This window comes from Musa acuminata, chromosome BXJ2-2, assembly GCF_036884655.1.
Source record: "Musa acuminata AAA Group cultivar baxijiao chromosome BXJ2-2, Cavendish_Baxijiao_AAA, whole genome shotgun sequence".
Classification (NCBI taxonomy): Eukaryota; Viridiplantae; Streptophyta; class Magnoliopsida; order Zingiberales; family Musaceae; genus Musa; species Musa acuminata.
In genome coordinates, this window is record NC_088339.1 from 18,932,389 (window position 1) to 18,954,847 (window position 22,459).

The 22,459-nt window shown below is 37.4% G+C and overlaps 3 protein-coding genes across 8 annotated transcripts; all 3 read left to right on the forward strand.

The window, feature by feature from the left end:
- Positions 1-128: 128 nt before the first annotated feature.
- LOC135586283 (large ribosomal subunit protein uL30x-like) lies at positions 129-6,102 on the forward strand. Of its 2 annotated transcripts, XM_065095048.1 has the most exons (6): positions 129-272; positions 901-1,094; positions 4,045-4,142; positions 4,245-4,382; positions 4,456-4,558; positions 5,631-6,102. In XM_065095048.1, the coding sequence occupies exons 2-6, from the start codon at positions 912-914 to the stop codon at positions 5,844-5,846; spliced, it is 738 nt and encodes a 245-aa protein (XP_064951120.1). In that variant the 5' UTR covers positions 129-272; positions 901-911; the 3' UTR covers positions 5,847-6,102. The 2 variants fall into 2 exon arrangements, with proteins under 2 accessions (XP_064951120.1, XP_064951119.1); XM_065095047.1 differs by lacking the exon at positions 129-272 and having other exon boundaries at positions 524-1,094.
- Positions 6,103-6,971: 869 nt separating this feature from the next.
- LOC135605219 (large ribosomal subunit protein uL30x-like) lies at positions 6,972-14,288 on the forward strand. 3 transcript variants are annotated; one of them, XM_065095039.1, is made up of 6 exons: positions 6,972-7,129; positions 9,078-9,287; positions 12,232-12,329; positions 12,432-12,569; positions 12,643-12,745; positions 13,817-14,288. In XM_065095039.1, the coding sequence occupies exons 2-6, from the start codon at positions 9,105-9,107 to the stop codon at positions 14,030-14,032; spliced, it is 738 nt and encodes a 245-aa protein (XP_064951111.1). In that variant the 5' UTR covers positions 6,972-7,129; positions 9,078-9,104; the 3' UTR covers positions 14,033-14,288. The 3 variants fall into 3 exon arrangements, with proteins under 3 accessions (XP_064951111.1, XP_064951112.1, XP_064951113.1); XM_065095040.1 differs by having other exon boundaries at positions 6,984-7,129; positions 9,094-9,287; XM_065095041.1 differs by having other exon boundaries at positions 6,989-7,129; positions 9,099-9,287.
- Positions 14,289-15,090: 802 nt separating this feature from the next.
- On the forward strand, positions 15,091-22,435 carry LOC135605217 (large ribosomal subunit protein uL30x-like). 3 transcript variants are annotated; one of them, XM_065095037.1, is made up of 6 exons: positions 15,091-15,256; positions 17,229-17,422; positions 20,379-20,476; positions 20,579-20,716; positions 20,790-20,892; positions 21,964-22,435. In XM_065095037.1, the coding sequence occupies exons 2-6, from the start codon at positions 17,240-17,242 to the stop codon at positions 22,177-22,179; spliced, it is 738 nt and encodes a 245-aa protein (XP_064951109.1). In that variant the 5' UTR covers positions 15,091-15,256; positions 17,229-17,239; the 3' UTR covers positions 22,180-22,435. The 3 variants fall into 3 exon arrangements, with proteins under 3 accessions (XP_064951109.1, XP_064951110.1, XP_064951108.1); XM_065095038.1 differs by having other exon boundaries at positions 17,234-17,422; XM_065095036.1 differs by having other exon boundaries at positions 15,092-15,256; positions 17,213-17,422.
- The last annotated feature ends 24 nt before the right edge of the window (positions 22,436-22,459 follow it).

The following is a 22,459-nucleotide window of genomic DNA, read 5'->3' on the forward strand; positions in this document are numbered from 1 at the left end:
ATATATATATATATATATTTATGTGTGTGTGTGCGAATAAATGAAAAAACCCCGGTCCAGATATAATCAGGTCAAACCAGCCTTTCTTGCGGTCGGGTTCGACTTAACTCGAACCGGACGGTCTGAACCGCCACCGAGTTCCTTCGGAGCAGTAACAATACCGGTATCGTTATGGGGTATAAAACGTGAAGCAAAACCCTAACCTCTCTTTCCTTCGCTCGGCCTCCCTTCGCCTCCTCTCTCGTCAGTAGAGTGGTGAAACACCAACAAAGGTAATCGTCCTTCTCCTTCCTCCTGATATTGATCAATCTCGTTTTCAGACGTATCGAAGCTCCTCAATCTATAGCATTTGTTTGATTTCCTCTCTTCTTCCTGTAATATTCGGTATGTTTTTGGTTTGAGATTCTTGTTCCTTTGTATCCTTTACATTTACTCGTGCGAAGTATCAGCCCCGTTTTCAAACGAATCGAGGCTTCTCAATCTCTAGTTTTTGTTAGATTTCCTTTGTTGCTCTCGTAAGAACCTGTAATTTTTAGCTTTAGATAGTTGTTTCTTCGTTTCATTGGTTTCTTCTTTAGTAATTCTTCCAGTTGTATGTGGTTCTTTTTTTTTCTTTTGTGGTAGTCCGTTATCATCCGCCTGTGCTTGCTTAAATATGTGCGCTTTTTCTTCAAAACCACTCATGGATTTATTTGCTTTAGTGTCTCCGGCGATCTCTGAATTCGTTGGTGGGGCTTTGTCTTTATTTATGTAACAGTATTTAGGTTCACTTCATTCCCTTCTTTTGGGTTTTCACTTAATATTCCGCTTTTTGTAATCCATAGTGGTGCTTATAGTGTTCTCTTCCTTGGTTTGCTTGACATGTTGCAACGTCAAATGCACAGGGGGAGTTGTTCTCAGGATAGGCTGTCATGGCTGACGACGAGCCGCAGCCCCTTAACTATGTCCAAGAGACAGTGTTGAAGAAAAGAAAAAACAATGAGGAATGGGTTATCAAGAAAAGGGAGCGATTAGCAGAGCGAAAGAAAAGTAAAGAAAGCTTGAAGCCTGCCATTAAAAGGCCTGAAGAGTTTGTCAAAGAATATCGTGACAAAGTAAGTCTTCGTACTTGGAAAGCTAAACTACAATGGTTTTACATCTTTGTCTTGTCAGTTTTAGTTTACCAACTTGATTGTCTCATTTAAGAACTGCTCTATTATCGTGGACTCTTCTTATATGCATGACATAATTCCTTTTCTGAAATGTTAAAACTGCCTAACTGCAAATTAACAAAACTCTGTTGGATTACCTACCTCTATGATCTTCAGGACAATGGCCCATAAAATATTTCACCATCCTCAAGTGCTAAAAATTTTTAAGCTAGCAGGAACTGGCTTGTTCTAATCCATTATCTTGTATTCTTTATGATGTCATATACATAGTTGAAGCACAGAGAGAGAGAGAGAGAGAGAGAGAGAGAGAGAGAGAGAGAGAGGAGCAGCAGCATCAAACAGGAGGAAAGGCGAGGTGATGTATTGAGGCATTGTTATGCCAACAAATCAAATCAGCTTAGGTTTGTCCAATGCAGAAACATTGGGCTGGGTGGGCCAAATTGTCATTGGCTGAGTTTGGAAAGAAGTTATTCGATGAATATAGGATCAGAACTTTTAAAAAGGACAAACTTTTCTCCAATATTACTTTTGCTGCAACTTATCATCATTTAGAAATTGAGAATCTGTTTCAGCTGTTCTCTAAAAGGCAGTCAAAAGGGCTAAAATGATGGTACATGGCCATGTAAGAATGCCAAAATTGGATTGTAATTTAGATTGAGTAGAAGCCATACTCCTTTTACACATTTCCAGTACGCTTACCCTTAATTTACGTTTAGATGGGAGCTAGACTTAATTGAATTGTGTACCTAACCAATATTGGTTTGGCTTAACCCTAGCCCATACACATAAATTGCATCTGCTGCACTCAATCATGCCTTTAGACATCAAATGCTGTATATATCTTGCAATTACCCACAGGAAATTACGATTCAGTAGTGAACTTTATTGCATTGTTCAACATGAATTTCAAGTCAAATGATGGTATGTTCCAATTTGTTCTTTTGGCATGTGGAAATGTTGGTTTAGATGCTTCATCATCTATTAGAATGTGCTAACATAGGGGATCTTTAGTTAATCCTGCTAATGGATTCTCATTTGATGCAATTTAAACAATGCACATGATCCCACGTTTAACAATTAAAATTTCAAAGTAGGAGCATATTCTTGATGTAGGTCAAGCACATGACGAGCAAAGAAACGATATGTATATATTTAAATTTGGGAATAGAGCAAGAGAGACAGTGAGAGTCAGGAATTGATACTAATTCAGATAAAAAAAAAGAAACTCACTCTAGTTTAAGGAAAAACACGATGAAGGTCTCATACCTCACATTAATTACATATAATGTGGTAAAAGAATGGCGGTTTATTCAATCATTCTATTGTCCTTAGTTACGAGCACTTTCACTTTTTTTATATTTCTCAAGTAAAGAACACATACAAAAAACGAGGAAAGATTACAAATCCATCAAAGTGAATCAATCATATACTCTTTCTCATGGTTGTTTTTTGAGAAAGATGGAATTTCAGATGTGATTTGAAGAATAACCATTCTTTTTTATGATTTATCTGATTGATTGACTTCTGATGATCAATTTCTTCCATCATTTTGTGTTGACTTTTTTTATTCTTCTTGGATAATCTAGAACACTAAAGTAGAGAGATGTTGTCATGTGGCAACTCATGACATTGTAAAGTATCCCTAAACTAACCAAATTTATTCAAATGAGATATAAATTTAAATGGCTCCTCATTTCTTAAGATATGAGAAGGTATATCATATGAAATGAATTGGTTTATGCCAATGTTGAAGTATCATTTCAGATCATTCATTTTTTCCCTATTTATGTTGTATGATAACCCTTGCATGCAATAGGTCGCTCCTCTTGACATGGGTAACAAAGGTTCAAGTCACAGAAATATTTTCCATACTTGCAACAGTCAGACTGCATATGTTGACATTCTCTAGTCTCCACATCGGTGATAGCATCATGCACTGAGCCAATCCTAGACTTTCTTTAATTTTGAATTTCTTTCTGTTACAAAATTAAAGAAGAAATCTGTTTCTTTTACAATGTGTCACTAGTCTTAAGTAATCAAAATTTCCAGCTGAACACAAACTTTTATGATGAGGGATATGAACCAACCATTAGGTTGGTTCTCTAGTCATGTATTGGTTCTCTAGTCATAGCTGAACAGGGTCTTGAGCAGGCCACCTGACCTCTTAAAAGTAACTCCAATAGGTTGCTACTTTGTCTAAAATTGGTAAACTCCTTAAGCACCTGAGACAACTCGAACTCAACCAAAATCCTGACCCAAGTGACCTGTTAAACATTGATCAACATTACAACTGAGACTTTGTTGAGATGACCAAAAAATGACCGTGTGTTCTAACTAAGACTTGGAATAATCTAAAATAAACTTGACATAGTGAAAAGCAAACTCATGGGAATTGGAGATGTAGATAGTACATATAAGGTAGTTCTGTTTGTGATGCCTTCTGTTCAAATATTTTATGTTTGTCTCAGTCTCTTGCTTTCACTGGAAAAACTATTGTGCTCTCTATTTTCTTGAGGAAAATTTGATGCTAGTGTGTTATGTTTGAGTTTGTGGGCAGATAAAGAAATTCACAAAAGTTTGGATTTGTGTGTAAATTGCAAAATATGGATATGTATTTAGTCCCGAATTCTGATGAAAGGGGTGTGACTTGCTGTGTTATTCCTTGGTGGCAGATATCTACCATGTTCTCATGGGTATCTCTTGACCTTGGTTGCTGTGGCTTATACTTTGTGATGTAGTGAAGTCAGTTAGATATGTGCCTTCCAGCACTCTGGATTTTCATGCAGTTCAATTAATATCTGTTTGTAGATAAGTTCTGTAGTTAATCTAACTGCCTTATATATAAGAAGGGTCAGTTCTCAATTTTGGACCTAATGAGACCATAAATACGTAGGAGCTGGACTTTGTTCGCATGAAGCAGAGGCTAAAGCTACGGAAATCTTCCAATGATGCCATAAAGTGTAAGTTACTTTTTGTTATTCGCATCCATGGGTGAGTTAGATATCATGTGATCCTGCTTTTTTCTGTTCTTGAACTTCATGTTTAACCTTCTTGGATGTTTTTTTATCTGCTCAAATGTTACCTTGAATTCAGATCAAGGGATATGCATCCCCGGACAAGACAAATCTTAAATAAGTTGCGGTTGAGACATATCTTAAGTGGTGTATTTCTGAAAGCCAATGAAGCAAATTTGAGAATGCTTCTGACTGTAGAACCGTTCATTACTTATGGGTAATTATGCAAAACTTAATTCTAACCTAAACTGTTCTTTTTTCTTCTAATTTGTTTGGTTTCAACTTTATAGTTATCCTACTTTGAAAAGTGTGAGGGAGCTTGTTTACAAGAAGGGCTGTGGAAATATAGAAAAGGAGAGGACTCCTCTTACTGACAACAACGTCATTGAGCAGGTATGATGGTGGTCAAGATATTGCTAATACTACTTTAGATTTTCTGTCATATTTGAGCAACTAAAGTGCAAATTTCTGTCATTGTATGAGATACTTAGTAGTTTCATGTGCAAATTTATTTCTTAGTTCACATTGAGAATGTTCATGTCTTTAGCATCGCACATGGACAGTTTTTTACTTCATTTTCTTTGGTTTGTTTCAGACATGATAAAATGTGTTGCTACATGGTAGTTTGCAGTGTTTTCTTTCTGGAGGTGTACCTGTCATAGTAACTTCTCTGCATATCCTTGAAGTAAAGAAAGTTATGCAATAAAATGAAGCTCTTGGAAATACTTAGGATAGATATTCCAGTGGAAACCTAAGCTTGATCTGGTTATTAACATTCAGAAAGCTGCACATGACTCTTTAGTGAATGGGAGATATCTTTTTGCACTTCTATACCCTACTGATCCTTTTGTGTATAAAGACTCTTGATCTTCAGTTATTCTGTTATCTTAGGGAGTTCTTTCTTCTAAGATGGACATAGCATGGTGGTCATGGCTTAGTGCCACTTTTTTTTTTTTTTCTGTCTTTTGTCTTAATGCCTGGGCTTTTGTGCATATCGACACTTGATTACTGCTTCATTCCAGGCATATAAATGATACAACTTTTAGGACCTCGATTAATTTCTGGAGATAAACTTCTGGTGGTGACCTCGACTACACTACAGCAAATTTCCAGCCAGCCACAGCTCAGCAGCCAATTTTGTTGTGTAGTCAAAATATCTGACCATGCAGCAGCATTAATTGACTTGTAGGGTCTCCAGTCCATGATTTTTTATCTCCAGTTTGATAGGCTAAGACCTTCCATCTTAACTTACCAGCATATCAATTGTCAATAAATTATGGGAAATCTAGCAGAAGCCTGCACCAGGTCACCGAGCCGACATTCTCATTGTGAGACTTGAATGCAAGACAACTCTTCTGCTTTCATTATCTGCTTCTTTGTTTTGTCACTTCCTTCTCGTCTTCTTGGTATTTGTTACCGAACCAGAAGTTTATACACTTGTTAATATTTGTTGTGTGTGAAATAGGCACTTGGGAAGTATGGTATCATCTGTCTTGAAGATGTCGTGCATGAGATCGCCACAGTGGGATCACATTTCAAGGAGGTTACCAGCTTCCTGTGGCCATTCAAGCTTAAATGCCCAGAACGCAGATTACAGATGAAGAAAAAGCTCTACAAGGAGGGTGGCGATGCAGGCAACCGTGAAGATCACATCAATGAGCTCATTGATAAGCTGAACTAAGAGGGATGAGCTTGTGGTGGTCCATGTCAAGCATGGATGACATCAATTAAACTAGTTTTGCCAGACTTTTTTGCTTTTTATGGCTTGGAAAAGTATTTAGTGGAAATCAGTAATGTTGTATTCCCCGGCATCTTTTTGTTTTCTTCTTTTAACATCAAAATCATAATCGTCTTGTCTTTTTGACTCTTTTAACATCCTCAATAGATTCTTCCACTCGTCATGTTCATAATTTTGTTTTAATGATCATCTTTTTTCATTTTTGGCATGGTTAATTGGCTGATTCATCTGTTCTGGTGTTAGACGCTTGTCGTCCGGCTTTAATGATCATCTGTTCTGACGTGGGTAACCTTCAGGTCATGGTTTTAAGTGGGGCAAATGTCATATCGCTTGTCGTCCGTCTGCTTGTCCCACCGTGGCCCGAATGGCTACCAAATCCATAAGCGGGTGTGTGTGGTGGGCGTCGCAGCCGTCGGGTGAGTTGAAAATATCATTTTTGGCGTATCCATCCGTTAGAAGTTCTGTATTTCTTATAAATTTTGATAGCACATCACTTATGTATTTCTCTTGACATTATGATCTTTACATCATTTTAGATATAATAGCGTATTGTTTTCCTTCAAATACTAATGTTCACATATTCATCCAAAAAATGTCAGCTAATTGTGATTAGTGTTAGTTTGAGTTAAAATATTTTTATGCATCTAACGTATCTATAATATTCTTATAATTATTAGTGGTTTTGAAAGGATATTAATATCATTGAAAGTAGATTTACCACCATTTATAGATATACACAAGCTTTTGAGAATTTGTTAAATTAAATTTGAAGAAAATAAATAAAAAAACAATAACTTATTTTGGACTAATATTATATTTATATATGTGCAAATTTGCCAGCTGGTGTTCGAAAAAAAAGGAAAGACGAGAGAAGAGGGACCCACGCAGATGTCAGTGGGGGCCCAACTCCAGTTAGGTGGGCCCCGTCTTTCGTATGGGTAGGCGGGTTCGTCATCTAAATCCGGAAGTACTAATGGCACCCCACAGCCACACCCATGATCTCCCAAGTCCCGACCCAACTGGGTCAGAAATACGGGTGCTCGAGTCTGGGTGCGATAACAGCCCTCCCCCCCCCCCGCCCCTTCCCCCTCCTCCTCGTCTCTCATTCTCGCTGCGACGAACCCTAAATCCCTTCCCTCTTCCAACTCTGCTCCTCGATCGAGGAAGAGTCGATCGCAGAAGACCAGGAACGCTTGCCCCTTCGCGCTCTTTTGCTCTGATCCGAGGTTCTGTTTCTTCGCTCCCCCTTTTTCCACGGCTTTTAGGCTTCGGAATTCGATTTTGACGCATGATCTTGTTAGCTGGCGCAATTCTCCAGTATTTAGTCTCGATCTCTCACCCGTTCCTTGAATTTTAGGTGATAAAAATAATTTCTTGTGTTATTTTCTGTAAGCAGAGATGTTCTAGGGTTAGCTTGAGACCAAATGCCACGGCTTTGGTATTTGTGTTAATTATATAGTCGTAAGCGATTTCCTTGTTTAAGCAAAGATTGTAACCAATATATTGGGTTTGGGTCTTTTTGCTGCGTTAGTGGTAGATGCCAACAGCATGGTCATTATGATTGAGAGGAGGCTACTTTCATGAAAAGTTGTAGTTCATTGCCTTCTTCATATTCAACATAAATATAACTAAAGATATAGATACAGCTCCAAACTAAATCTTCAGGTTATTCAGTTATAAAATGTTCATATAATTGTGAGGTGGTTCTTCCTTTTTTTGATTGCTAAGAAGTTTTAAATTATTTTTTTTCAAATGATGGCAATGATGATGATGATGATACTACTCAAACCTATCTTGCAAATATTGTCGTGGTACCATCGAGTTTGATGTAAAACTTATCCGTCCTTTTCCCTTTCTTCATGCTGCTTCATGGTTAATGTATTTGATGTTTTAGCTGCTTCATTTAAGATAGCTTAAGTAAGGCCGAGCGAAGGAAAGAGAGGTTAGGGTTTTGCTTCACGTTTTATACCCCATAACGATACCGGTATTGTTACTGCTCCGAAGGAAATCGGTGGCGGTTCAGACCGTCCGGTTCGAGTTAAGTCGAACCCGACCGCAAGAAAGGCCGGTTTGACCTGATTATATATGGACCGGATATTTGTCCAGATATAATCAGGTCAAACCGGCCTTAAGAGTCCCACAATTAGCGTCTAGTGCATAGGAACGAAAAATAAAAATAAAAATCCATAAAAGTCAAGTTAATCAATGGTTTTAAATTACTAGTTTATACATAAAGTATAATAAAAATAACAATATAAAATACAATTAATTTTTCTGACTATATATATATATATATATATATATATATTTATGTGTGTGTGTGCGAATAAATGAAAAAACCCCGGTCCAGATATAATCAGGTCAAACCGGCCTTTCTTGCGGTCGGGTTCGACTTAACTCGAACCGGACGGTCTGAACCGCCACCGAGTTCCTTCGGAGCAGTAACAATACCGGTATCGTTTTGGGGTATAAAACGTGAAGCAAAACCCTAACCTCTCTTTCCTTCGCTCGGCCTCCCTTCGCCTCCTCTCTCGTCAGTAGAGTGGTGAAACACCAACAAACGTAATCGTCCTTCTCCTTCCTCCTGATATTGATCAATCTCGTTTTCAGACGTATCGAAGCTCCTCAATCTATAGCATTTGTTTGATTTCCTCTCTTCTTCCTGTAATATTCGGTATGTTTTTGGTTTGAGATGCTTGTTCTTTTGTATCCTTTACATTTACTCGTGCGAAGTATCAGCCCCGTTTTCAAGCGAATCGAGGCTTCTCAATCTCTAGTTTTTGTTAGATTTCCTCTGTTGCTCTCGTAAGAACCTGTAATTTTTAGCTTTAGATAGTTGTTTCTTCGTTTCATTGGTTTCTTCTTTAGTAATTCTTCCAGTTGTATGTGGTTCATTTTTTTTCTTTTGTGGTAGTCCGTTATCATCCGCCTGTGCTTGCTTAAATATGTGCGCTTTTTCTTCAAAACCACTCATGGATTTATTTGCTTTAGTGTCTCCGGCGATCTCTGAATTCGTTGGTGGGGCTTTCTCTTTATTTATGTAACAGTATTTAGGTTCACTTCATTCCCTTCTTTTGGGTTTTCACTTAATATTCCGCTTTTTGTAATCCATAGTGGTGCTTATAGTGTTCTCTTCCTTGGTTTGCTTGACATGTTGCAACGTCAAATGCACAGGGGGAGTTGTTCTCAGGATAGGCTGTCATGGCTGACGACGAGCCGCAGCCCCTTAACTATGTCCAAGAGACAGTGTTGAAGAAAAGAAAAAACAATGAGGAATGGGTTATCAAGAAAAGGGAGCGATTAGCAGAGCGAAAGAAAAGTAAAGAAAGCTTGAAGCCTGCCATTAAAAGGCCTGAAGAGTTTGTCAAAGAATATCGTGACAAAGTAAGTCTTCGTACTTGGAAAGCTAAACTACAATGGTTTTACATCTTTGTCTTGTCAGTTTTAGTTTACCAACTTGATTGTCTCATTTAAGAACTGCTCTATTATCGTGGACTCTTCTTATATGCATGACATAATTCCTTTTCTGAAATGTTAAAACTGCCTAACTGCAAATTAACAAAACTCTGTTGGATTACCTACCTCTATGATCTTCAGGACAATGGCCCATAAAATATTTCACCATCCTCAAGTGCTAAAAATTTTTAAGCTAGCAGGAACTGGCTTGTTCTAATCCATTATCTTGTATTCTTTATGATGTCATATACATAGTTGAAGCACAGAGAGAGAGAGAGAGAGAGAGAGAGAGAGAGAGGAGCAGCAGCATCAAACAGGAGGAAAGGCGAGGTGATGTATTGAGGCATTGTTATGCCAACAAATCAAATCAGCTTAGGTTTGTCCAATGCAGAAAGATTGGGCTGGGTGGGCCAAATTGTCATTGGCTGAGTTTGGAAAGAAGTTATTCGATGAATATAGGATCAGAACTTTTAAAAAGGACAAACTTTTCTCCAATATTACTTTTGCTGCAACTTATCATCATTTAGAAATTGAGAATCTGTTTCAGCTGTTCTCTAAAAGGCAGTCAAAAGGGCTAAAATGATGGTACATGGCCATGTAAGAATGCCAAAATTGGATTGTAATTTAGATTGAGTAGAAGCCATACTCCTTTTACACATTTCCAGTACGCTTACCCTTAATTTACGTTTAGATGGGAGCTAGACTTAATTGAATTGTGTACCTAACCAATATTGGTTTGGCTTAACCCTAGCCCATACACATAAATTGCATCTGCTGCACTCAATCATGCCTTTAGACATCAAATGCTGTATATATCTTGCAATTACCCACAGGAAATTACGATTCAGTAGTGAACTTTATTGCATTGTTCAACATGAATTTCAAGTCAAATGATGGTATGTTCCAATTTGTTCTTTTGGCATGTGGAAATGTTGGTTTAGATGCTTCATCATCTATTAGAATGTGCTAACATAGGGGATCTTTAGTTAATCCTGCTAATGGATTCTCATTTGATGCAATTTAAACAATGCACATGATCCCACGTTTAACAATTAAAATTTCAAAGTAGGAGCATATTCTTGATGTAGGTCAAGCACATGACGAGCAAAGAAACGATATGTATATATTTAAATTTGGGAATAGAGCAAGAGAGACAGTGAGAGTCAGGAATTGATACTAATTCAGATAAAAAAAAAGAAACTCACTCTAGTTTAAGGAAAAACACGATGAAGGTCTCATACCTCACATTAATTACATATAATGTGGTAAAAGAATGGCGGTTTATTCAATCATTCTATTGTCCTTAGTTACGAGCACTTTCACTTTTTTTATATTTCTCAAGTAAAGAACACATACAAAAAACGAGGAAAGATTACAAATCCATCAAAGTGAATCAATCATATACTCTTTCTCATGGTTATTTTTTGAGAAAGATGGAATTTCAGATGTGATTTGAAGAATAACCATTCTTTTTTATGATTTATCTGATTGATTGACTTCTGATGATCAATTTCTTCCATCATTTTGTGTTGACTTTTTTTATTCTTCTTGGATAATCTAGAACACTAAAGTAGAGAGATGTTGTCATGTGGCAACTCATGACATTGTAAAGTATCCCTAAACTAACCAAATTTATTCAAATGAGATATAAATTTAAATGGCTCCTCATTTCTTAAGATATGAGAAGGTATATCATATGAAATGAATTGGTTTATGCCAATGTTGAAGTATCATTTCAGATCATTCATTTTTTCCCTATTTATGTTGTATGATAACCCTTGCATGCAATAGGTCGCTCCTCTTGACATGGGTAACAAAGGTTCAAGTCACAGAAATATTTTCCATACTTGCAACAGTCAGACTGCATATGTTGACATTCTCTAGTCTCCACATCGGTGATAGCATCATGCACTGAGCCAATCCTAGACTTTCTTTAATTTTGAATTTCTTTCTGTTACAAAATTAAAGAAGAAATCTGTTTCTTTTACAATGTGTCACTAGTCTTAAGTAATCAAAATTTCCAGCTGAACACAAACTTTTATGATGAGGGATATGAACCAACCATTAGGTTGGTTCTCTAGTCATGTATTGGTTCTCTAGTCATAGCTGAACAGGGTCTTGAGCAGGCCACCTGACCTCTTAAAAGTAACTCCAATAGGTTGCTACTTTGTCTAAAATTGGTAAACTCCTTAAGCACCTGAGACAACTCGAACTCAACCAAAATCCTGACCCAAGTGACCTGTTAAACATTGATCAACATTACAACTGAGACTTTGTTGAGATGACCAAAAAATGACCGTGTGTTCTAACTAAGACTTGGAATAATCTAAAATAAACTTGACATAGTGAAAAGCAAACTCATGGGAATTGGAGATGTAGATAGATAGTACATATAAGGTAGTTCTGTTTGTGATGCCTTCTGTTCAAATATTTTATGTTTGTCTCAGTCTCTTGCTTTCACTGGAAAAACTATTGTGCTCTCTATTTTCTTGAGGAAAATTTGATGCTAGTGTGTTATGTTTGAGTTTGTGGGCAGATAAAGAAATTCACAAAAGTTTGGATTTGTGTGTAAATTGCAAAATATGGATATGTATTTAGTCCCGAATTCTGATGAAAGGGGTGTGACTTGCTGTGTTATTCCTTGGTGGCAGATATCTACCATGTTCTCATGGGTATCTCTTGACCTTGGTTGCTGTGGCTTATACTTTGTGATGTAGTGAAGTCAGTTAGATATGTGCCTTCCAGCACTCTGGATTTTCATGCAGTTCAATTAATATCTGTTTGTAGATAAGTTCTGTAGTTAATCTAACTGCCTTATATATAAGAAGGGTCAGTTCTCAATTTTGGACCTAATGAGACCATAAATACGTAGGAGCTGGACTTTGTTCGCATGAAGCAGAGGCTAAAGCTACGGAAATCTTCCAATGATGCCATAAAGTCTAAGTTACTTTTTGTTATTCGCATCCATGGGTGAGTTAGATGTCATGTGATCCTGCTTTTTTCTGTTCTTGAACTTCATGTTTAACCTTCTTGGATGTTTTTTTATCTGCTCAAATGTTACCTTGAATTCAGATCAAAGGATATGCATCCCCGGACAAGACAAATCTTAAATAAGTTGCGGTTGAGACATATCTTAAGTGGTGTATTTCTGAAAGCCAATGAAGCAAATTTGAGAATGCTTCTGACTGTAGAACCGTTCATTACTTATGGGTAATTATGCAAAACTTAATTCTAACCTAAACTGTTCTTTTTTCTTCTAATTTGTTTGGTTTCAACTTTATAGTTATCCTACTTTGAAAAGTGTGAGGGAGCTTGTTTACAAGAAGGGCTGTGGAAATATAGAAAAGGAGAGGACTCCTCTTACTGACAACAACGTCATTGAGCAGGTATGATGGTGGTCAAGATATTGCTAATACTACTTTAGATTTTCTGTCATATTTGAGCAACTAAAGTGCAAATTTCTGTCATTGTATGAGATACTTAGTAGTTTCATGTGCAAATTTATTTCTTAGTTCACATTGAGAATGTTCATGTCTTTAGCATCGCACATGGACAGTTTTTTACTTCATTTTCTTTGGTTTGTTTCAGACATGATAAAATGTGTTGCTACATGGTAGTTTGCAGTGTTTTCTTTCTGGAGGTGTACCTGTCATAGTAACTTCTCTGCATATCCTTGAAGTAAAGAAAGTTATGCAATAAAATGAAGCTCTTGGAAATACTTAGGATAGATATTCCAGTGGAAACCTAAGCTTGATCTGGTTATTAACATTCAGAAAGCTGCACATGACTCTTTAGTGAATGGGAGATATCTTTTTGCACTTCTATACCCTACTGATCCTTTTGTGTATAAAGACTCTTGATCTTCAGTTATTCTGTTATCTTAGGGAGTTCTTTCTTCTAAGATGGACATAGCATGGTGGTCATGGCTTAGTGCCACTTTTTTTTTTTTTCTGTCTTTTGTCTTAATGCCTGGGCTTTTGTGCATATCGACACTTGATTACTGCTTCATTCCAGGCATATAAATGATACAACTTTTAGGACCTCGATTAATTTCTGGAGATAAACTTCTGGTGGTGACCTCGACTACACTACAGCAAATTTCCAGCCAGCCACAGCTCAGCAGCCAATTTTGTTGTGTAGTCAAAATATCTGACCATGCAGCAGCATTAATTGACTTGTAGGGTCTCCAGTCCATGATTTTTTATCTCCAGTTTGATAGGCTAAGGCCTTCCATCTTAACTTACCAGCATATCAATTGTCAATAAATTATGGGAAATCTAGCAGAAGCCTGCACCAGGTCACCGAGCCGACATTCTCATTGTGAGACTTGAATGCAAGACAACTCTTCTGCTTTCATTATCTGCTTCTTTGTTTTGTCACTTCCTTCTCGTCTTCTTGGTATTTGTTACCGAACCAGAAGTTTATACACTTGTTAATATTTGTTGTGTGTGAAATAGGCACTTGGGAAGTATGGTATCATCTGTCTTGAAGATGTCGTGCATGAGATCGCCACAGTGGGATCACATTTCAAGGAGGTTACCAGCTTCCTGTGGCCATTCAAGCTTAAATGCCCAGAACGCAGATTACAGATGAAGAAAAAGCTCTACAAGGAGGGTGGCGATGCAGGCAACCGTGAAGATCACATCAATGAGCTCATTGATAAGCTGAACTAAGAGGGATGAGCTTGTGGTGGTCCATGTCAAGCATGGATGACATCAATTAAACTAGTTTTGCCAGACTTTTTTGCTTTTTATGGCTTGGAAAAGTATTTAGTGGAAATCAGTAATGTTGTATTCCCCGGCATCTTTTTGTTTTCTTCTTTTAACATCAAAATCATAATCGTCTTGTCTTTTTGACTCTTTTAACATCCTCAATAGATTCTTCCACTCGTCATGTTCATAATTTTGTTTTAATGATCATCTTTTTTCATTTTTGGCATGGTTAATTGGCTGATTCATCTGTTCTGGTGTTAGACGCTTGTCGTCCGGCTTTAATGATCATCTGTTCTGACGTGGGTAACCTTCAGGTCATGGTTTTAAGTGGGGCAAATGTCATATCGCTTGTCGTCCGTCTGCTTGTCCCACCGTGGCCCGAATGGCTACCAAATCCATAAGCGGGTGTGTGTGGTGGGCGTCGCAGCCGTCGGGTGAGTTGAAAATATCATTTTTGGCGTATCCATCCGTTAGAAGTTCTGTATTTCTTATAAATTTTGATAGCACATCACTTATGTATTTCTCTTGACATTATGATCTTTACATCATTTTAGATATAATAGCGTATTGTTTTCCTTCAAATACTAATGTTCACATATGCATCTAACGTATCTATAATATTCTTATAATTATTAGTGGTTTTGAAAGGATATTAATATCATTGAAAGTAGATTTACCACCATTTATAGATATACACAAGCTTTTGAGAATTTGTTAAATTAAATTTGAAGAAAATAAATAAAAAAACAATAACTTATTTTGGACTAATATTATATTTATATATGTGCAAATTTGCCAGCTGGTGTTCGAAAAAAAAGGAAAGACGAGAGAAGAGGGACCCACGCAGATGTCAGTGGGGGCCCAACTCCAGTTAGGTGGGTCCCGTCTTTCGTATGGGTAGGCGGGTTCGTCATCTAAATCCGGAAGTACTAATGGCACCCCACAGCCACACCCATGATCTCCCAAGTCCCGACCCAACTGGGTCAGAAATACGGGTGCTCGAGTCTGGGTGCGATAACAGCCCTCCCCCCCCCCCGCCCCTTCCCCCTCCTCCTCGTCTCTCGTTCTCGCTGCGACGAACCCTAAATCCCTTCCCTCTTCCAACTCTGCTCCTCGATCGAGGAAGAGTCGATCGCAGAAGACCAGGAACGCTTGCCCCTTCGCGCTCTTTTGCTCTGATCCGAGGTTCTGTTTCTTCGCTCCCCCTTTTTCCACGGCTTTTAGGCTTCGGAATTCGATTTTGACGCATGATCTTGTTAGCTGGCGCAATTCTCCAGTATTTAGTCTCGATCTCTCACCCGTTCCTTGAATTTTAGGTGATAAAAATAATTTCTTGTGTTATTTTCTGTAAGCAGAGATGTTCTAGGGTTAGCTTGAGACCAAATGCCACGGCTTTGGTATTTGTGTTAATTATATAGTCGTAAGCGATTTCCTTGTTTAAGCAAAGATTGTAACCAATATATTGGGTTTGGGTCTTTTTGCTGCGTTAGTGGTAGATGCCAACAGCATGGTCATTATGATTGAGAGGAGGCTACTTTCATGAAAAGTTGTAGTTCATTGCCTTCTTCATATTCAACATAAATATAACTAAAGATATAGATACAGCTCCAAACTAAATCTTCAGGTTATTCAGTTATAAAATGTTCATATAATTGTTAGGTGGTTCTTCCTTTTTTTGATTGCTAAGAAGTTTTAAATTATTTTTTTTCAAATGATGGCAATGATGATGATGATGATACTACTCAAACCTATCTTGCAAATATTGTCGTGGTACCATCGAGTTTGATGTAAAACTTATCCGTCCTTTTCCCTTTCTTCATGCTGCTTCATGGTTAATGTATTTGATGTTTTAGCTGCTTCATTTAAGATAGCTTAAGTAAGGCCGAGCGAAGGAAAGAGAGGTTAGGGTTTTGCTTCACGTTTTATACCCCATAACGATACCGGTATTGTTACTGCTCCGAAGGAAATCGGTGGCGGTTCAGACCGTCCGGTTCGAGTTAAGTCGAACCCGACCGCAAGAAAGGCCGGTTTGACCTGATTATATATGGACCGGATATTTGTCCAGATATAATCAGGTCAAACCGGCCTTAAGAGTCCCACAATTAGCGTCTAGTGCATAGGAACGAAAAATAAAAATAAAAATCCATAAAAGTCAAGTTAATCAATGGTTTTAAATTACTAGTTTATACATAAAGTATAATAAAAATAACAATATAAAATACAATTAATTTTTCTGACTATATATATATATATATATATATATATATATATATATTTATGTGTGTGTGTGCGAATAAATGAAAAAACCCCGGTCCAGATATAATCAGGTCAAACCGGCCTTTCTTGCGGTCGGGTTCGACTTAACTCGAACCGGACGGTCTGAACCGCCACCGAGTTCCTTCGGAGCAGTAACAATACCGGTATCGTTTTGGGGTATAAAACGTGAAGCAAAACCCTAACCTCTCTTTCCTTCGCTCGGCCTCCCTTCGCCTCCTCTCTCGTCAGTAGAGTGGTGAAACACCAACAAACGTAATCGTCCTTCTCCTTCCTCCTGATATTGATCAATCTCGTTTTCAGACGTATCGAAGCTCCTCAATCTATAGCATTTGTTTGATTTCCTCTCTTCTTCCTGTAATATTCGGTATGTTTTTGGTTTGAGATGCTTGTTCTTTTGTATCCTTTACATTTACTCGTGCGAAGTATCAGCCCCGTTTTCAAGCGAATCGAGGCTTCTCAATCTCTAGTTTTTGTTAGATTTCCTCTGTTGCTCTCGTAAGAACCTGTAATTTTTAGCTTTAGATAGTTGTTTCTTCGTTTCATTGGTTTCTTCTTTAGTAATTCTTCCAGTTGTATGTGGTTCATTTTTTTTCTTTTGTGGTAGTCCGTTATCATCCGCCTGTGCTTGCTTAAATATGTGCGCTTTTTCTTCAAAACCACTCATGGATTTATTTGCTTTAGTGTCTCCGGCGATCTCTGAATTCGTTGGTGGGGCTTTCTCTTTATTTATGTAACAGTATTTAGGTTCACTTCATTCCCTTCTTTTGGGTTTTCACTTAATATTCCGCTTTTTGTAATCCATAGTGGTGCTTATAGTGTTCTCTTCCTTGGTTTGCTTGACATGTTGCAACGTCAAATGCACAGGGGGAGTTGTTCTCAGGATAGGCTGTCATGGCTGACGACGAGCCGCAGCCCCTTAACTATGTCCAAGAGACAGTGTTGAAGAAAAGAAAAAACAATGAGGAATGGGTTATCAAGAAAAGGGAGCGATTAGCAGAGCGAAAGAAAAGTAAAGAAAGCTTGAAGCCTGCCATTAAAAGGCCTGAAGAGTTTGTCAAAGAATATCGTGACAAAGTAAGTCTTCGTACTTGGAAAGCTAAACTACAATGGTTTTACATCTTTGTCTTGTCAGTTTTAGTTTACCAACTTGATTGTCTCATTTAAGAACTGCTCTATTATCGTGGACTCTTCTTATATGCATGACATAATTCCTTTTCTGAAATGTTAAAACTGCCTAACTGCAAATTAACAAAACTCTGTTGGATTACCTACCTCTATGATCTTCAGGACAATGGCCCATAAAATATTTCACCATCCTCAAGTGCTAAAAATTTTTAAGCTAGCAGGAACTGGCTTGTTCTAATCCATTATCTTGTATTCTTTATGATGTCATATACATAGTTGAAGCACAGAGAGAGAGAGAGAGAGAGAGAGAGAGAGAGAGAGAGAGAGAGAGAGAGGAGCAGCAGCATCAAACAGGAGGAAAGGCGAGGTGATGTATTGAGGCATTGTTATGCCAACAAATCAAATCAGCTTAGGTTTGTCCAATGCAGAAACATTGGGCTGGGTGGGCCAAATTGTCATTGGCTGAGTTTGGAAAGAAGTTATTCGATGAATATAGGATCAGAACTTTTAAAAAGGACAAACTTTTCTCCAATATTACTTTTGCTGCAACTTATCATCATTTAGAAATTGAGAATCTGTTTCAGCTGTTCTCTAAAAGGCAGTCAAAAGGGCTAAAATGATGGTACATGGCCATGTAAGAATGCCAAAATTGGATTGTAATTTAGATTGAGTAGAAGCCATACTCCTTTTACACATTTCCAGTACGCTTACCCTTAATTTACGTTTAGATGGGAGCTAGACTTAATTGAATTGTGTACCTAACCAATATTGGTTTGGCTTAACCCTAGCCCATACACATAAATTGCATCTGCTGCACTCAATCATGCCTTTAGACATCAAATGCTGTATATATCTTGCAATTACCCACAGGAAATTACGATTCAGTAGTGAACTTTATTGCATTGTTCAACATGAATTTCAAGTCAAATGATGGTATGTTCCAATTTGTTCTTTTGGCATGTGGAAATGTTGGTTTAGATGCTTCATCATCTATTAGAATGTGCTAACATAGGGGATCTTTAGTTAATCCTGCTAATGGATTCTCATTTGATGCAATTTAAACAATGCACATGATCCCACGTTTAACAATTAAAATTTCAAAGTAGGAGCATATTCTTGATGTAGGTCAAGCACATGACGAGCAAAGAAACGATATGTATATATTTAAATTTGGGAATAGAGCAAGAGAGACAGTGAGAGTCAGGAATTGATACTAATTCAGATAAAAAAAAAGAAACTCACTCTAGTTTAAGGAAAAACACGATGAAGGTCTCATACCTCACATTAATTACATATAATGTGGTAAAAGAATGGCGGTTTATTCAATCATTCTATTGTCCTTAGTTACGAGCACTTTCACTTTTTTTATATTTCTCAAGTAAAGAACACATACAAAAAACGAGGAAAGATTACAAATCCATCAAAGTGAATCAATCATATACTCTTTCTCATGGTTGTTTTTTGAGAAAGATGGAATTTCAGATGTGATTTGAAGAATAACCATTCTTTTTTATGATTTATCTGATTGATTGACTTCTGATGATCAATTTCTTCCATCATTTTGTGTTGACTTTTTTTATTCTTCTTGGATAATCTAGAACACTAAAGTAGAGAGATGTTGTCATGTGGCAACTCATGACATTGTAAAGTATCCCTAAACTAACCAAATTTATTCAAATGAGATATAAATTTAAATGGCTCCTCATTTCTTAAGATATCAGAAGGTATATCATATGAAATGAATTGGTTTATGCCAATGTTGAAGTATCATTTCAGATCATTCATTTTTTCCCTATTTATGTTGTATGATAACCCTTGCATGCAATAGGTCGCTCCTCTTGACATGGGTAACAAAGGTTCAAGTCACAGAAATATTTTCCATACTTGCAACAGTCAGACTGCATATGTTGACATTCTCTAGTCTCCACATCGGTGATAGCATCATGCACTGAGCCAATCCTAGACTTTCTTTAATTTTGAATTTCTTTCTGTTACAAAATTAAAGAAGAAATCTGTTTCTTTTACAATGTGTCACTAGTCTTAAGTAATCAAAATTTCCAGCTGAACACAAACTTTTATGATGAGGGATATGAACCAACCATTAGGTTGGTTCTCTAGTCATGTATTGGTTCTCTAGTCATAGCTGAACAGGGTCTTGAGCAGGCCACCTGACCTCTTAAAAGTAACTCCAATAGGTTGCTACTTTGTCTAAAATTGGTAAACTCCTTAAGCACCTGAGACAACTCGAACTCAACCAAAATCCTGACCCAAGTGACCTGTTAAACATTGATCAACATTACAACTGAGACTTTGTTGAGATGACCAAAAAATGACCGTGTGTTCTAACTAAGACTTGGAATAATCTAAAATAAACTTGACATAGTGAAAAGCAAACTCATGGGAATTGGAGATGTAGATAGTACATATAAGGTAGTTCTGTTTGTGATGCCTTCTGTTCAAATATTTTATGTTTGTCTCAGTCTCTTGCTTTCACTGGAAAAACTATTGTGCTCTCTATTTTCTTGAGGAAAATTTGATGCTAGTGTGTTATGTTTGAGTTTGTGGGCAGATAAAGAAATTCACAAAAGTTTGGATTTGTGTGTAAATTGCAAAATATGGATATGTATTTAGTCCCGAATTCTGATGAAAGGGGTGTGACTTGCTGTGTTATTCCTTGGTGGCAGATATCTACCATGTTCTCATGGGTATCTCTTGACCTTGGTTGCTGTGGCTTATACTTTGTGATGTAGTGAAGTCAGTTAGATATGTGCCTTCCAGCACTCTGGATTTTCATGCAGTTCAATTAATATCTGTTTGTAGATAAGTTCTGTAGTTAATCTAACTGCCTTATATATAAGAAGGGTCAGTTCTCAATTTTGGACCTAATGAGACCATAAATACGTAGGAGCTGGACTTTGTTCGCATGAAGCAGAGGCTAAAGCTACGGAAATCTTCCAATGATGCCATAAAGTCTAAGTTACTTTTTGTTATTCGCATCCATGGGTGAGTTAGATGTCATGTGATCCTGCTTTTTTCTGTTCTTGAACTTCATGTTTAACCTTCTTGGATGTTTTTTTATCTGCTCAAATGTTACCTTGAATTCAGATCAAAGGATATGCATCCCCGGACAAGACAAATCTTAAATAAGTTGCGGTTGAGACATATCTTAAGTGGTGTATTTCTGAAAGCCAATGAAGCAAATTTGAGAATGCTTCTGACTGTAGAACCGTTCATTACTTATGGGTAATTATGCAAAACTTAATTCTAACCTAAACTGTTCTTTTTTCTTCTAATTTGTTTGGTTTCAACTTTATAGTTATCCTACTTTGAAAAGTGTGAGGGAGCTTGTTTACAAGAAGGGCTGTGGAAATATAGAAAAGGAGAGGACTCCTCTTACTGACAACAACGTCATTGAGCAGGTATGATGGTGGTCAAGATATTGCTAATACTACTTTAGATTTTCTGTCATATTTGAGCAACTAAAGTGCAAATTTCTGTCATTGTATGAGATACTTAGTAGTTTCATGTGCAAATTTATTTCTTAGTTCACATTGAGAATGTTCATGTCTTTAGCATCGCACATGGACAGTTTTTTACTTCATTTTCTTTGGTTTGTTTCAGACATGATAAAATGTGTTGCTACATGGTAGTTTGCAGTGTTTTCTTTCTGGAGGTGTACCTGTCATAGTAACTTCTCTGCATATCCTTGAAGTAAAGAAAGTTATGCAATAAAATGAAGCTCTTGGAAATACTTAGGATAGATATTCCAGTGGAAACCTAAGCTTGATCTGGTTATTAACATTCAGAAAGCTGCACATGACTCTTTAGTGAATGGGAGATATCTTTTTGCACTTCTATACCCTACTGATCCTTTTGTGTATAAAGACTCTTGATCTTCAGTTATTCTGTTATCTTAGGGAGTTCTTTCTTCTAAGATGGACATAGCATGGTGGTCATGGCTTAGTGCCACTTTTTTTTTTTTTCTGTCTTTTGTCTTAATGCCTGGGCTTTTGTGCATATCGACACTTGATTACTGCTTCATTCCAGGCATATAAATGATACAACTTTTAGGACCTCGATTAATTTCTGGAGATAAACTTCTGGTGGTGACCTCGACTACACTACAGCAAATTTCCAGCCAGCCACAGCTCAGCAGCCAATTTTGTTGTGTAGTCAAAATATCTGACCATGCAGCAGCATTAATTGACTTGTAGGGTCTCCAGTCCATGATTTTTTATCTCCAGTTTGATAGGCTAAGGCCTTCCATCTTAACTTACCAGCATATCAATTGTCAATAAATTATGGGAAATCTAGCAGAAGCCTGCACCAGGTCACCGAGCCGACATTCTCATTGTGAGACTTGAATGCAAGACAACTCTTCTGCTTTCATTATCTGCTTCTTTGTTTTGTCACTTCCTTCTCGTCTTCTTGGTATTTGTTACCGAACCAGAAGTTTATACACTTGTTAATATTTGTTGTGTGTGAAATAGGCACTTGGGAAGTATGGTATCATCTGTCTTGAAGATGTCGTGCATGAGATCGCCACAGTGGGATCACATTTCAAGGAGGTTACCAGCTTCCTGTGGCCATTCAAGCTTAAATGCCCAGAACGCAGATTACAGATGAAGAAAAAGCTCTACAAGGAGGGTGGCGATGCAGGCAACCGTGAAGATCACATCAATGAGCTCATTGATAAGCTGAACTAAGAGGGATGAGCTTGTGGTGGTCCATGTCAAGCATGGATGACATCAATTAAACTAGTTTTGCCAGACTTTTTTGCTTTTTATGGCTTGGAAAAGTATTTAGTGGAAATCAGTAATGTTGTATTCCCCGGCATCTTTTTGTTTTCTTCTTTTAACATCAAAATCATAATCGTCTTGTCTTTTTGACTCTTTTAACATCCTCAATAGATTCTTCCACTCGTCATGTTCATAATTTTGTTTTAATGATCATCTTTTTTCATTTTTGGCATGGTTAATTGGCTGA